At 41.1% G+C, this 12,909-nt stretch overlaps 1 protein-coding gene across 1 annotated transcript in view; it reads right to left on the bottom strand.

The window, feature by feature from the left end:
- DNAH9 (dynein axonemal heavy chain 9) overlaps positions 1-12,909 on the bottom strand; it is a 259,117-nt gene that overhangs the window by 210,007 nt on the left and 36,201 nt on the right. Inside the window, exons 14-19 of the mRNA XM_072990379.2 lie at positions 11,717-11,958; positions 9,814-9,949; positions 9,245-9,441; positions 8,720-9,144; positions 3,497-3,719; positions 1,103-1,269 (exon numbers count right to left, since the gene is read on the bottom strand). Coding sequence (XP_072846480.2) covers positions 1,103-1,269; positions 3,497-3,719; positions 8,720-9,144; positions 9,245-9,441; positions 9,814-9,949; positions 11,717-11,958 — 1,390 coding nt within the window. The remainder of the gene's footprint in view (positions 1-1,102; positions 1,270-3,496; positions 3,720-8,719; positions 9,145-9,244; positions 9,442-9,813; positions 9,950-11,716; positions 11,959-12,909) is intronic.

Genomic DNA, 12,909 nt, shown 5'->3' with positions numbered 1-12,909 from the left:
CTTGGAGTTCAAAACAAAGCAGGGCAAATAGAGAACAAGCTGGTCATCACAGATGCTCTTTTCCAACAACCCAAGAGGCGACTCTATACATGGGCATCATCAGATGGGCAATACTGAAATCAGATTGATTATGTTCTGTGCAGCCAAAGATGGAGAAGCTCTATACAGTCAGCAAAAACAAGACCTGGAGCTGATTGTGGCTCTGATCATCAGCTTCTTATAGCAAAACACAAGCTTAAACTGAAAAAAGTAGGAAAAACCACTGGGCTAGTCAGGTATAATCTAAACCAAATCATGGTTTTCAACTTTGAAAATCATGACTCAAGGAACAACAAAAGCTCAGGTGCACACATGTATTGTGTGGAGAAAGACACACCTTCAGTCCCTGGAATTCTCATATAGAACTGGAAATGAGAGGTTTGTGAGAGTTGCTGCTGCTGCCAGCCTGCTGAGACCAGCAACAAACAATGTGTGGTGAAGGAAGTTAATATCAGTCTTAGCCAGTACAGCGAATGAAGGATGGGAGTGGACGTTGTAGCTCAGCAACATTTGAAGGAACACTAGTAGATCAACTCTGGTTGAGGTAACAATGAACTAGATGGACGAGAAATATGACCTGGTATAAGGTAATGTTGCAGTTCCTAGAACCTGCCGAATATCAGACTTGGGGTAACAACGAGAAAGCCAATTATGCCTATGAGGTCAAAACACACATATAAGCCAATATTCACTCTTCAGTGAGTCATCTCGAAAGATGCCTCAGAAGGAGGATTGTTTCTAAAACTTAAGAATTTTGGGGGGGAGCAGCGATTACAACTCCCAGACTCCCTGAACTAACATGATCGGTAACCATGCGAGGGGGTGTGTGTCTGATTCTGTGATTTGTAGCACAAAAATGTAACTGTCCCTAGGAGGGCACCAAAGGTTATTACAATAGGTACTGGAGTCTACAGTACAGGGAACAGACATGTCTGACTGGGTGGCCTTTCTTATTATGCTGGCTCTATCTCGCCTCACCAGCCAAGGCGAAAAGGGAAGGAAATGCTTCTACAAAGTGAACATGCAAGCTTTCTTTCTTCTCTGGAAAAACAACTTCCCCAACCTGAATGGTGCCTCTTTGCGAAACCTTTCTCTAAATCTGTGCTGCTCCACATCAAACGCAGCACACTTTTTGCGAAGCATTGCCACTTCGTTTGCCTGCAATGGCGCCACATGCTGCTTCACAGTTATTGCTAACTTCTTCACATTGTTCCATTTTTCTGGCAGCTCCTGGAAGCAAAACAAGAAACAAAAAAGCAGAGACGATGGCGAAGAGTCCCCACGCGACCCAACATGTCTCAAACCTATCTCTGTGTGGCGTACAAGAAGAGGAAAGGCCAGGTTTTCAACCAACCACAGCTTAAATGTAAACATTTTATATTCTAGAATAGAGAATTGGCACATTATTTAATTAAATACAATAAAATATTGAGCCTGGTCTAAAATCCAAGCAGCACATACACAATCATAAAAAGCAACTTTAAAAACAAGCTTAAACAGGAGCAGTCAATCCTGAAATGCAACAAAATTAAATCGCCATTAAGTATAAATTGAAAAGCTGACTTGCCACAAATTCCCAGCTGTTTCTGAGAAGCAATCCCACTGATTTCAATAGCACTTAATTAGAGGTAAGTCTACTTTTGGATTCCAGCTTTTTGGAGCAAATCTCAAAACTGTTTACTGCAGAATATTTCCCCAGATTTTAGAGGAGTTGGGACACTTCTAGATTATAGAATCATATAATGATTATGCTGGAAGGGACCTACAAGGTCATCAAGTCCAACCCCCTGGTCAATGCAAGAATCCAAAACAAAGCATATCTGAGAGACGGTTACCCAATTTTGGGCATTAGACGGGACACTGCCATATTTTTCCGTGTATAAGATGCCCCCATGTGTAAGACGCCCCCCACTTTTCTAACCCAAAATTAAGAAATCTAAGTGGAGCTTAGCAAATGCAGGGTAAAAAGTATCAAAGTGCTGCAGGACGGTTTTGATCCCTGCTTTTTAAGTCTCACGTGGGCTTAGCAAAAGGAGGGGGAAAGGGATCAAAGCAATTCCATGACTGCACAATCATTTTAATCCCTTTCCCCTTTATACAGCCATGGGATTGCTTTGATTCTTCCCTCCTCCTTTTGCTAAGCCCCATGGGACTTAGCAAGCAGAAGGGAAAGCAGGGATCAAAGCGATCCTGCAGCACTTTGATCCCTGCTTTCCTTTTGCTAAGGCTTAGCAAGTGGAGGGGAAAGCAGGGATCAAAGCCCTGCAGGATCACTTTGATCCCTGCTTTCCCCTCCACTTGTTTTTTTTCTCCTCAGCTTACTTCTGTGTATAAGACAACCCTCAATTTTTAGTCTAAAAATTTTAGACAAAATTATAGTCTTATACATGGAAAAAATGGTAATTCTGCAATTGCCCTCTGACATGCAAGGAATTTTGCAGAGATGGGGCTGGAAGACATTTTGTACTTTCATTTGTGTTCCTACTGTTGTTTTCCCACTGCTGCTTCTGTCTTTTCTCATACTAAACAAAAGCAATAGAGGGAACAAAGATGGGAAAGCTGTGCAAATTCTTTTGAGGAACTCTCTGTATCTGAAAGCCTCTCTATTCACTGCTGTGATCCCTTTGAGGTATGGAAGCGTAATTTATACCCAGTCTCATCCATCTGTCCTAAAAAGAGAACCTGTAGATCTTTAGACATTGATGAATTCCCACCTCTCCTTCAGCCAGGTTGGCTAGAGCAAGAGGCCACCGTTTCCTCAGCCTTGCTCCATCCCATTCTCTTTTAGGTTTACATAGACCTCCCAACAGACTTGCCACCCAAGCATTAATCAGTTCCACACCTCCTTTAGTTTCACCTATGATTCAGGGTTAAATATAGTAGGACTCCCATATCCGCACGGGATCAGTTCCAACTCCCCCCAGTGGCCGCTGAAAAGTGTGCATTAGAGCAAATGCTATTATAATAGCTAATGCTATAAATATCATGGTCTCTGGCTCCCTCAAGTGGCCTTTTCTGCTAATGACATCATAGGAATATATTTCTCTGTTTAGAAAACCCGATAGATAGCACAGTTTCTGGCTCTCTCTAGTGGCCAGTTCTGGAAACTTCAAGATTAGAAATGTATATATTGGGAATTCTTCTTTTATTATTTTTAATATTTTCAGACCATGAATAATTGAATCAGCAGATACTGATCCCATGGATAAGGGGGCCTACTGTAATCCCTTAAACTGCTAGATCCATTTACAGAAAAATACAGTATATCTCAGTTAAACATTGAAAAACAGAATTAGAGTAGTGCCTCCACTAATCTCTTGCATCTGCCACTTATCAAAGCTATGGCCTTTCTGTGCTATATAAAAAATATGGAAGTGTTCTGGGCATAGCTGTATTTGTAGATGACTGCTATATAATTTCTTTAATCTGTTCATACTGGTGATATGTTTCTACACACCTCCAGCTGGCTATGGACTTCTGGTGGCAATTCTTGCTCATAAACCTTCAGCAGTTCAATCGTTTGTTTCAAGGGCTCAAACATCTCATTCGTGCTGGTCTGTCTATCTTTAACAGCCATCAGGTGACCCATGACATCCACCAAGCCTTCATAATCTCCTGTTTCCACTTTCTTGCTCAAACCTCTTTCCGTGATTTTTATGAATTCTTCCAGGTCAGCCAAACTAGAAAGAGAGGAAGAAAAAAAGAAACTCAGGAAGAAGATTTTCAGAATGATAGTTATTAACCTATTCTATCAAGCCGCATAGGCAAACACACAAAATAAACAAAGTAAGAACATAATTTCTAATCCTCTCCAGTCCACCACCTCTTCATATACCAAAAGCGGGGACTGGAATCATGGGACTCACTCTCAAGTCAGACTCAAGTCGCACTGGCAACTCCACTCCGGGTTTTTTTCCCCCCCAATGACTCAGATTCAACTTAGAACACAACCACTCCCTCTTTTTTTCTGGGGAAAAAGCTTGGACTTGGGGCTTGAACCCAAAGACTTGCCAACTTCCCTGATTTACACAGAGAGACACAAGGATTATGAGAATCAGTTTTGGAACTGGATTCTGAGTTCTAAATTGAAAAACAAAAACAGCCAGATAGACCCAAAACAAAATATCTTTGGTATGCCTTCTTTTACAATTATAGATGAAAGCACATTAAGTGTTTTCAGACAAGACCTGACTGAGGAAGTCTTTTGTATTTGAGAAATAAGTGTTGAAAAGAATCTTGTGCTGAAGTCCTGAAGACTCACCACAAAACAAACTAATTTCCAAACTGAAACGTCTGTTTCTGTCCTTAGAAACAGAACTCACTTCTCTAAATAATCTTCTTAAGTGTCTACATAATATATCATCTAAGTAAGAATTGTGCCTTTGTATGACATTTTCTCTTGTTGCTACTAAACAGGAAAGGAACAAACTTACAGAGAACAAATATATTGGTTGTTGTGGGGGTTTTCTGGCTCTTTGGATGTGTTCAGAACATGGCCAAAGAGCCTGAAAAACCCACAGCAACCATTAGATCCCAGCCGTGAAAGCCTTTGCGAATACAACAAATATATTATTATTTGCCATAGTACTGAAAAGGAAGTGCCACATTTAGAGGCAGAATGCCATCGACCGAGTTCAGAACAGTACATGTGAAAGAGAAATCTTTGCATTATTCATTACTTCATAGCCCGGTTGCCATTATCATTGCTCTGATTCATTGCATGCCACATTATTATGTTGCAAAGCCATTACTAATGGGCCAGATAAATATAGGAAATAGTCTTAAGCTCTCCCTAGTGGCCAATTTTGTTACTGAACCTTGGAAATATTTCTAAAAATACAGAAAACATAATTAAATACACTTTCCTTGTCACTTCCAATTTTTATGCAAAAAAATCCTTTAAAATGGCTTAATGGGCTTTTTCAGAAGCAACATCAAAGAAACTAGAAAACATTACTTGTTATACCTAATTAGTAGCTGTGTATACTGACCCTTAGCTCAGCCCATGTTCAAACATGGGCATATATTATATTCTATATATCAGGACACACTTCACCTTGTGACTTACTGAAGACACTCCTACTTGATCTGTGTCCATGTCAGTACTGGTGTACTGATAGCTCTCAGGAGGGGAGGGCATTTCTGCAAATGGGGAAACGCAAATGGCTATAACTTGGAGGTGGTGGTTACACAGCACCATCAAAATTATTTTTGACAGAATCATTTGCCCACCACCATCACACAAGAAAAAAAAAGAAACAGTGGACAGCTATTATGAACTTTGGCAGTGACATCACAACATCAGCACTAAGCACTTAAAACCCAAAACCCATGAAGGAATGCAGACATTCATCCACATCCACAAGCACACTCAGTCTAGCAGTACTGTATAAGTAATAATAACTTTTAAAAGAAAGAAAACAATTCAAGGGTGCAAAGCTAACATGCTGCAGAAATGCAAGTTCTTTGCTTTGAAGTGCTGTTAAGCAAAATGCCACCGAAAGCAGCTGCAAAGGAATATATGATCCTACAACCTCAGGCAAAGACTCTCCCAAGTCCCTCCATGGTTGGAATCTGCAGGAGAGGTCTTAGGCTTCGTTGGGTGAATGAAAATACTGATGTGTCTATCTCACTGGGCGCCGTATTAGCATCTTCCCCACAAAGCACCTAAGTTCCTCTTTACACCTTTCCTTCTTTCAATAATGCTGTGTCTTTTTAATTTTGATATTTGTGTTGATCTTTTGTGTTTAGTATGAGAGATCTATGAAAAGTGCCACTCCATCCAGGGAATGCCAGCACCCCTCAGGTCTTCCCTCCAAACACTGGTGACTCCTATGATACACAAATATCCCTGATTCAGTTAGGGCTTGGGCACTGCATTAAATACAGTTCACATGCAAACTAAAAAGTAATTTTGTGCTTCCTTGTTACATTACTTTTAGTGCAATATGGTAACTACTGGTTAGACTACTCACTACCCTAAAAGTAACTAGTAATAAGCAATGTTACTCAAAACTATTTACTTTCAAGCGCTGGCTGCAGAAAGTCAGCTGCTGGGAAGCCCTGGCAGGAGAGAGCCATTGCTTTATAGCCCTGCTTCGGGGCTTTCCAGAGACATCTGGTTAGCCCCTGCAGGAAATTGGATACCATAGTAGATGGACTATGGTTTGATCCAGCAGCCTCTTATGTTCTGAAGAAATAAAATATGAATTAATCAAATATTCTCAACATCCTTCTGAAGCACAGCAGTGAGCCAGCACCCTTTATCTTTTCAGTACTGAAGAAACAATATAAATTTTTTATCTGTCAAAACATACCCTTTCTGCTCTCAGAAAACTGAAAAAGATCACTCTTTTTCAAAATGTTATCTATGGCTCAAAATTATGCAAATGGACATTTAACTTTTATGGATTGCTTCCTAACATTTCTTGAGAGTATTTAATTATATCTTTTATTTCTTAGAACTGTTCATATGCGCAATTCAGAACCTAAATGGGATCCGCAACAATGTCATTAAATACTTCCATTGCTAGTTTGAAACTGCTTTCTTTCTTGCCAACACTCACAACCGTGCTTTGAAGTGCCAGGACTAATTATTGCACCAAAACTAAAGCCAGTGACTAATCATTTAATCACCGTCAACATGATTAGAGAAAATGCAGCATAGCCTTAAGGGCAACAGTTGGAAATACCTTATAGCCTTTTTTTTTCAGTTTCATTTTGGATAAAGTCAGAAATATTTATTTATTACATTCAGAATTATGGGCATAACCCCCTGCCTGAAAGGATGTGAAAACAAAACATGCAAGACAGCCAGGCAGGAGCAATTCCTGGATGGGTGGAAGGACTGCTTTAAGAGAGATCATTCCCCATGAAGTGACTCTCTTCAGCACAGTCAGACAAGATCCTTTCTCACTGTCTTGACGACACTCTCAATTTTCTTTGAGATGGTGTCACTAGAGATTTGTTGGCATTTTCCAATATATGTGTCCAACATACAGGCTGGACATGAGGGAGGCTGAGAGCTTAACATTCCATGTTTCGGTGCTTCCTCTGTTGGCTCTCCAGGGCACAGATTCCGGTGGAGAGTAAAGCCAATTCTGCCTTTCCTTTTTTTTTCCAGCCCAGCTGGATGAGTCTTCCAGTGACAATGACCCAGACATTCCCCAAACCTGAGAAGGGAGAGGACTTGCTGGATCCTCAGACTCTGGATAACCCCCCCCCCCAAAAAAGGCCAAAGAGGATAAACTCCTGGAAGAAGGTGGCTCCATCCTTCAGCTTGTGAAGGAATCTGGATGTCTTGCCAGACTACGAGGATGTTACTTGATGAAGGCATGACCCCAAGCAGAGTGCCAAATCCTGCCTGTCTTGTATACTGCCCTTTGCTGCTGACTCCTTTCTATGTAAGGCTTTCAGAGTCCTTGCCCCAGTCTACACAGGGCGGCTTTTCTTTTAAAAGCATATTGTCTACTTGCTGTTTTTAGCTTTCGAATATTTTCTAATGATGTGAGCCACCTTGGCTCCCTTTTGCGAGAAAGGGGGGGGGTAGAGATATTTTAAATAAATAAACAATAAGCACAGCAAGAAATCAAACTCCCAACCCAGGCATCTAACTCACTGAGCTATCTAGCCCAAAGTACAATAAAGACAAAGCCAGGGAAAAAACGGTGAAGCCCACTCTCAGCTATCAATAAAGTGCTCCTGTGTTTTAGGTAGTCAGCATACTTTTCCATAGTTCAGTTGGAGGAAAGTAGAGCGGGTGGGAAAGGAAGGTGGGAGGGTGCTCATCTCCCACACATGCTCCTTTTTATATGAAACATATTCCCAAACTCAGCATCACGCATGAACAAGGATGATTCCCTATCGTAGAGTTTAGCCCTTAAGAACTTTTTAACTATGTGAAAACTATCAAATGGTGTATCCTCTTTGCTTTTAAACGACCTTTCCTCAGAGATAAAAGTATCCAATTTCTTTGGCCTGTTCTGTTAGGTCGTCCATTTCTTGAACCACTATCATTTTCACAAACCTCATGGAAACCTGTCTAACCCTTTTACTGTACGATGCTGTTTAGAAAAAGGAATGAAGTATTCCAAGTGCAGTCTCTGGAACAAATCACTGTTATTAATTTCCAAACATCTTTGACAAAAGGCATGGTGTCCAAGAAGCCCCTCATAATTAAATTGACACACAAACAAAAACTGCATTCTGCTAAAGCCCAGTTAATTAGTAGCCTGCTTAACAAGCTAGATCAGAAGAGAATGTGACACCTTCAAGGAATTTTGAACCAAGCATAGAAAAGAGCCCATGCAGTAGGACTTTATTGAAAAAGAAAAGCTGTCCAGGATTCATGGTACAATTACCTGAACTGTGTCCTGGAATCAGTGAGGACTGGTCAATTTGGACAGCTACCTCTGTGTTGAATAGGAAGGGTAACAGAGAGACAAGATTTCTTCCCCTAGTGCAGGATCAAATTGGTAGCGGGGAAGTCAACCGAACCAAGATAAATAAATATTTTCAGTTTGTTTAGATGTTCCTTGGTCTCCCTTCCGTTGGCCATCCTTCTCCTCCTAATCCTGGTGGGCACTAACTGCAACTGCCTATGACTCAAGTCACATCCAGACGTCTAGCCACGTAAAACCTTTGGGAGTATATAAGTAATGCAGCAGAGATACAGTGGTACCTGTGAGTCACATGATCAATGAGGTGTTGTTTGAACATCAAGCTCCACCTCTTAATTATACTCAGAAGAGATGCTTTGAAAGGGCGGGCATCAATTTTCATCCAGCTGTCAAACACATTGACTGGCTCCAGGTGACTCACTTCCTCGTAGATCTTCTCATAAGAGTCTATTTGTTCTCTGAATTGTTGAAGTGTAGGAGGGGTCTCTGGGACACCATCCTCAACATGGGCCTCTATTTCATCTGCTGTGAGGACATGACCATACAAAAGGAACTGATGCATGAATTCCTTCCTGTCATCCACATAGAGATAGGAGTAATGGTCAAAGGAGCTCTGATAGTTAGAACAGGCTGATATCATCTTCTGAACCCGTTCCAACAAGGTATGGCGCATATCAGCAAGCTCGGCCATTTCCTCCATGTCATCCTGAAGAGAGGAGAAAAATGAAATGTTTTGCTAATTAGCAGGGCTGAAATAGGAAAGTGCTCAGAGTCAGCATAGGGGAATGGTTGACAAAAGGCAAGACCTGATAATGAGGAACAGTGCTGTGTCCTGCAAGTCTGGGCACCAGGGAAGAGACTCTGAATATATCATTGATAATCGCTTCAACTATATCATAGAAACCATCACTGGCACCAGTATCCAAAGAAGGATGGAATATCATCTTAGGAACCAATAGATCAAGCTGCAATTTGAAGAGGGGAGCAAGGCCTAGTCTGGAATCTGAAACACAAGAAGAGAAGTGACTGGGTTTTAGACAGTGGCTATTAGACAACCCAATGGAAAACACCAGTCAATACAGACATCAGCATAATTTCAAAGATTACCTTTTTGAAACTTTTTTTCACTTAAACGTCTTGTTTTTGCCTGTAGCAAAAGTACATTGAGTTGTAGGGAACAGTAAAGTGTTTCCATGGGCAAGAGTGATCCTTAACTTTGTTGAGTGACCCAATATACATCCATTGTATATACATTGTTTAATGGCCTATCAACCCTGGCCATTTTACTGTCCCCACAACACATAATGACAGCAACAGGAAACCCATCAAAATAAATGAAAAAGTAACTTGATTGAAGAAGAGCAAGTTCCTTCACCTGTATTTTCCAGCAGGTACTTCAGTGAACATTCAATGGCATTAAAGAATCCATCCAGGACAATCTCATCCACATGCTCCAGATAGGCTCTCCAAGCATCAGAAGCTGGATCTGCTGCAAAAAGTCTCAAGTTTTCCTAAGCATGAAGAAGTCACAGACAAAAAAAACAGTTGGTTGGAATACATCTCAGCACCACACAAAAGCTCTGGTGGTTATACCAGCCAATATGGTCATCACAACAGACAGCTCTGCAGGAGGCATTTAAAGAGATATGAACTAGGCCACAGCCATCACTTCACAAATTTTTAAAAAAATCTTGGGACCTTCTGTGGACCTACAGTCCATAGAATTCAAAGAGGGTGTACTTTCTTTTTCATATGACTGTATGTTCTGCCGCAGAACTACAATCTCTGTTTTTTCTCCCATCCCTCTCAAGTTGGGAACTTTCCAGATAAAACACCTTCTATTACTGCACCAGCAAAGCTTCTGCATCACCTGGTATACTTTACATCAGGAGCGAAACTGAAAAAGTCCTGAGGATAAATTTACTGCTAACCTTCGCAAACAGTAGCCATAAAAGTTGTTTTGCATTTTTCAGGATGTTATAGAACCCTGGTTCCCAACCCTAGATCCCTAAGATATTCTTGGACTGCAGCTCCCAGGAGGCTTCACCACTAGCTGGGCCAGCAAAGGGCTTCTGGAAATTGCAGTCCAAGGATGTCTGGGAGCCCAAGATTGAGAACCACCACTATAGATGTAACTTGGTTGCAATGAGGGTCTGAGCATGCAAAGGACCAAGCCAAATATATTACATTAGAAACTGAATTCTGTTAGTGTTCTGAAGGCAGACACTCATGACACAGCATCATATGTGCAAATGAAACCTGCGCTTAACTCAGTGACCAATCACAAAGACGAAAGAAGTCAATTTGCAAACAGAGGATGTGAAAAGCTCCAGCTGTGACAGTTACACATTTTTAGCACTTCAGGACTCTCTCTTTCTAATTCCATCCTAACTGTAACATACAGTTCTCCCTCACTAGTTAGGTACTATTGAGCTGTCCAGAAGGCTGGTCTCTTCCCAGAGCTTACTGTCCAGTCAAGAGCCAAAACCAAACTGACTATGCTGCATATTGCTTTAGTATGGGTACCAGAAATAATTCATTAAGCACAGCTTGATTCTGCCACGAGACATCTGGAGTTTTTACCTCGCCAATTGTTTCTCACACTTGTAAGTTCTTTGGAGGCATGCGAGCTACTCAGAACAGAGCTGCCTCACAGCAAAGAGAGTAGTGTAGCTTCTTTGGTGTACTGCATACAACCCCCAGGTATTCTAACCCTCTTTTATCCCTTTATAGGTTCCCACAATGCATTTGTCACTACAGTCTAAGCAATATGTACAGATTAACATATTTTTCTTTAAAGTGGTTGAATCTTATCCAAACTTTTAACTACATAAAGAAAGAACAGTTATCTTTCAAAGCACAGTACCAGTATTCTTCTGTTTAATGTCAATAATATTAATGTATCAGTGTGACGTTTCATACACATGCCACATTCCTGCAACAGATGCAAGAAAGCATGTCTGGTGAAAACTGTTCTTTCATTTCTGACTCACTGTTACTCCATCCTTTGTTCATAAATGCAGATGTAAATGTACATTAAAGTGGCAACATACCCAAGGTACTTCAGGTGTGTACTTCCCATGTGAATGTTTACATGTGAGATTACCCTGACTTTGCCATGAATCTAGGAAAAAGCAGTGGCATTACACAAATTTGGCTAGGTTTTTGCAGGGAGGGAGAGGACAAATACTTGCAGATAGCATTTTTCAACAGCATAAGTTACTGCTGGTAGAATTGCTTCATTATAACTCATTTATGTCAAAACATACACTTACTACCTTGATTAAAAAATGAATCTTCTGCCCAGAATCTGTAATGAGTTGGTAGTGTTTGTTCAGTCTCTCATGTTGATCATCTAAGTACAGCAAAGATTCCTTTTTCCCATCTTTTCTTTCATAAACCGGGGAAACCCAAGACTTCATGATATTCTGAATTTCCTCAATGTTATTTTTGGCTTTCTGGAAATTTTGCTCAAGATCTCGAACACTGTCAACCATGGATGAAACACGATCCAAAAGACCTTCCAACAACAGAAAAAATGGAGGATAAATCAAGAAGAATTTAACAAGTCACACCCAGTCTAGAGAATGTTAAAAGTTCATTGATGCCTGAGTTATTATATACAGTATATCACAGTAGTACACCCCCTCACATTTCATAAATGTTTTAGTATATCTTTTCATGTGACAACACTGAAGAAATGATGCAACACACAGCCATTAATGTCTAAACCGCTGGCAACAAAAGTGAGTACACCCCTAAGTGACAATGTCCAAATTGGGCCCAACTAGCCATTTTCCCTCCCTGGTGTCATGAGACCCGTTAGTGTCACAAGTCTCAGGTGTGAAGGGGGAGCAGGTGTTCTCACTCTCACTCTCTCAGACTGGTCACTGGAAGTTCCACATGGCACTTGATGGTAACGAACTATCTTAAGATCTGAAAAAATGAATTGTTGCTCTGCAGAAAGATGGCCTAGGCTATAAGATTGCCAAAACCCTGAAACTAAGGGGCAGCACGGTGGCCAAGACCATACAGCAGTTTAACAGGACAGGTTCCACTCAGAACAGGCCTCGCCATGATCAACCAAAGAAGTTGAATGCCCGTGCTCAGCATCATATCCAGAAGTTGGCTTTGGGAAATAGATGTATGAATGCTGCCAGCATTGCTGAAGAGGTTGAAGGGGTGGGAAGTCAGCCTGTCAGTGCTCAGACCAGACGCCTCACACTGCATCAAATTGGCCTCCAGGGCTGTCGTCCCAGAAGGAAGCCTCTTCTAAAGATGATGCACAATAAAGCCTGCATACGGTTTGCTGCAGACAAGCAGACTAAGAACATGGATTTCTTGAAATATGTCCTGTGGTCTGATGAGAGCAAGATAAACTCATTTGGTTCAGATGGCATCAAGCATGTGTGGTGGCAACCAGGTGAGGAGTACAAAGATAAGTGTGTCATGCCTACAGTCAAGCATGGTG

Source organism: Pogona vitticeps, chromosome 2 (assembly GCF_051106095.1).
Source record: "Pogona vitticeps strain Pit_001003342236 chromosome 2, PviZW2.1, whole genome shotgun sequence".
NCBI lineage: Eukaryota > Metazoa > Chordata > Lepidosauria > Squamata > Agamidae > Pogona > Pogona vitticeps.
The sequence above is the reverse complement of the archived record's forward strand: the minus strand, read 5'-3'. Positions and strand labels throughout refer to the sequence as shown.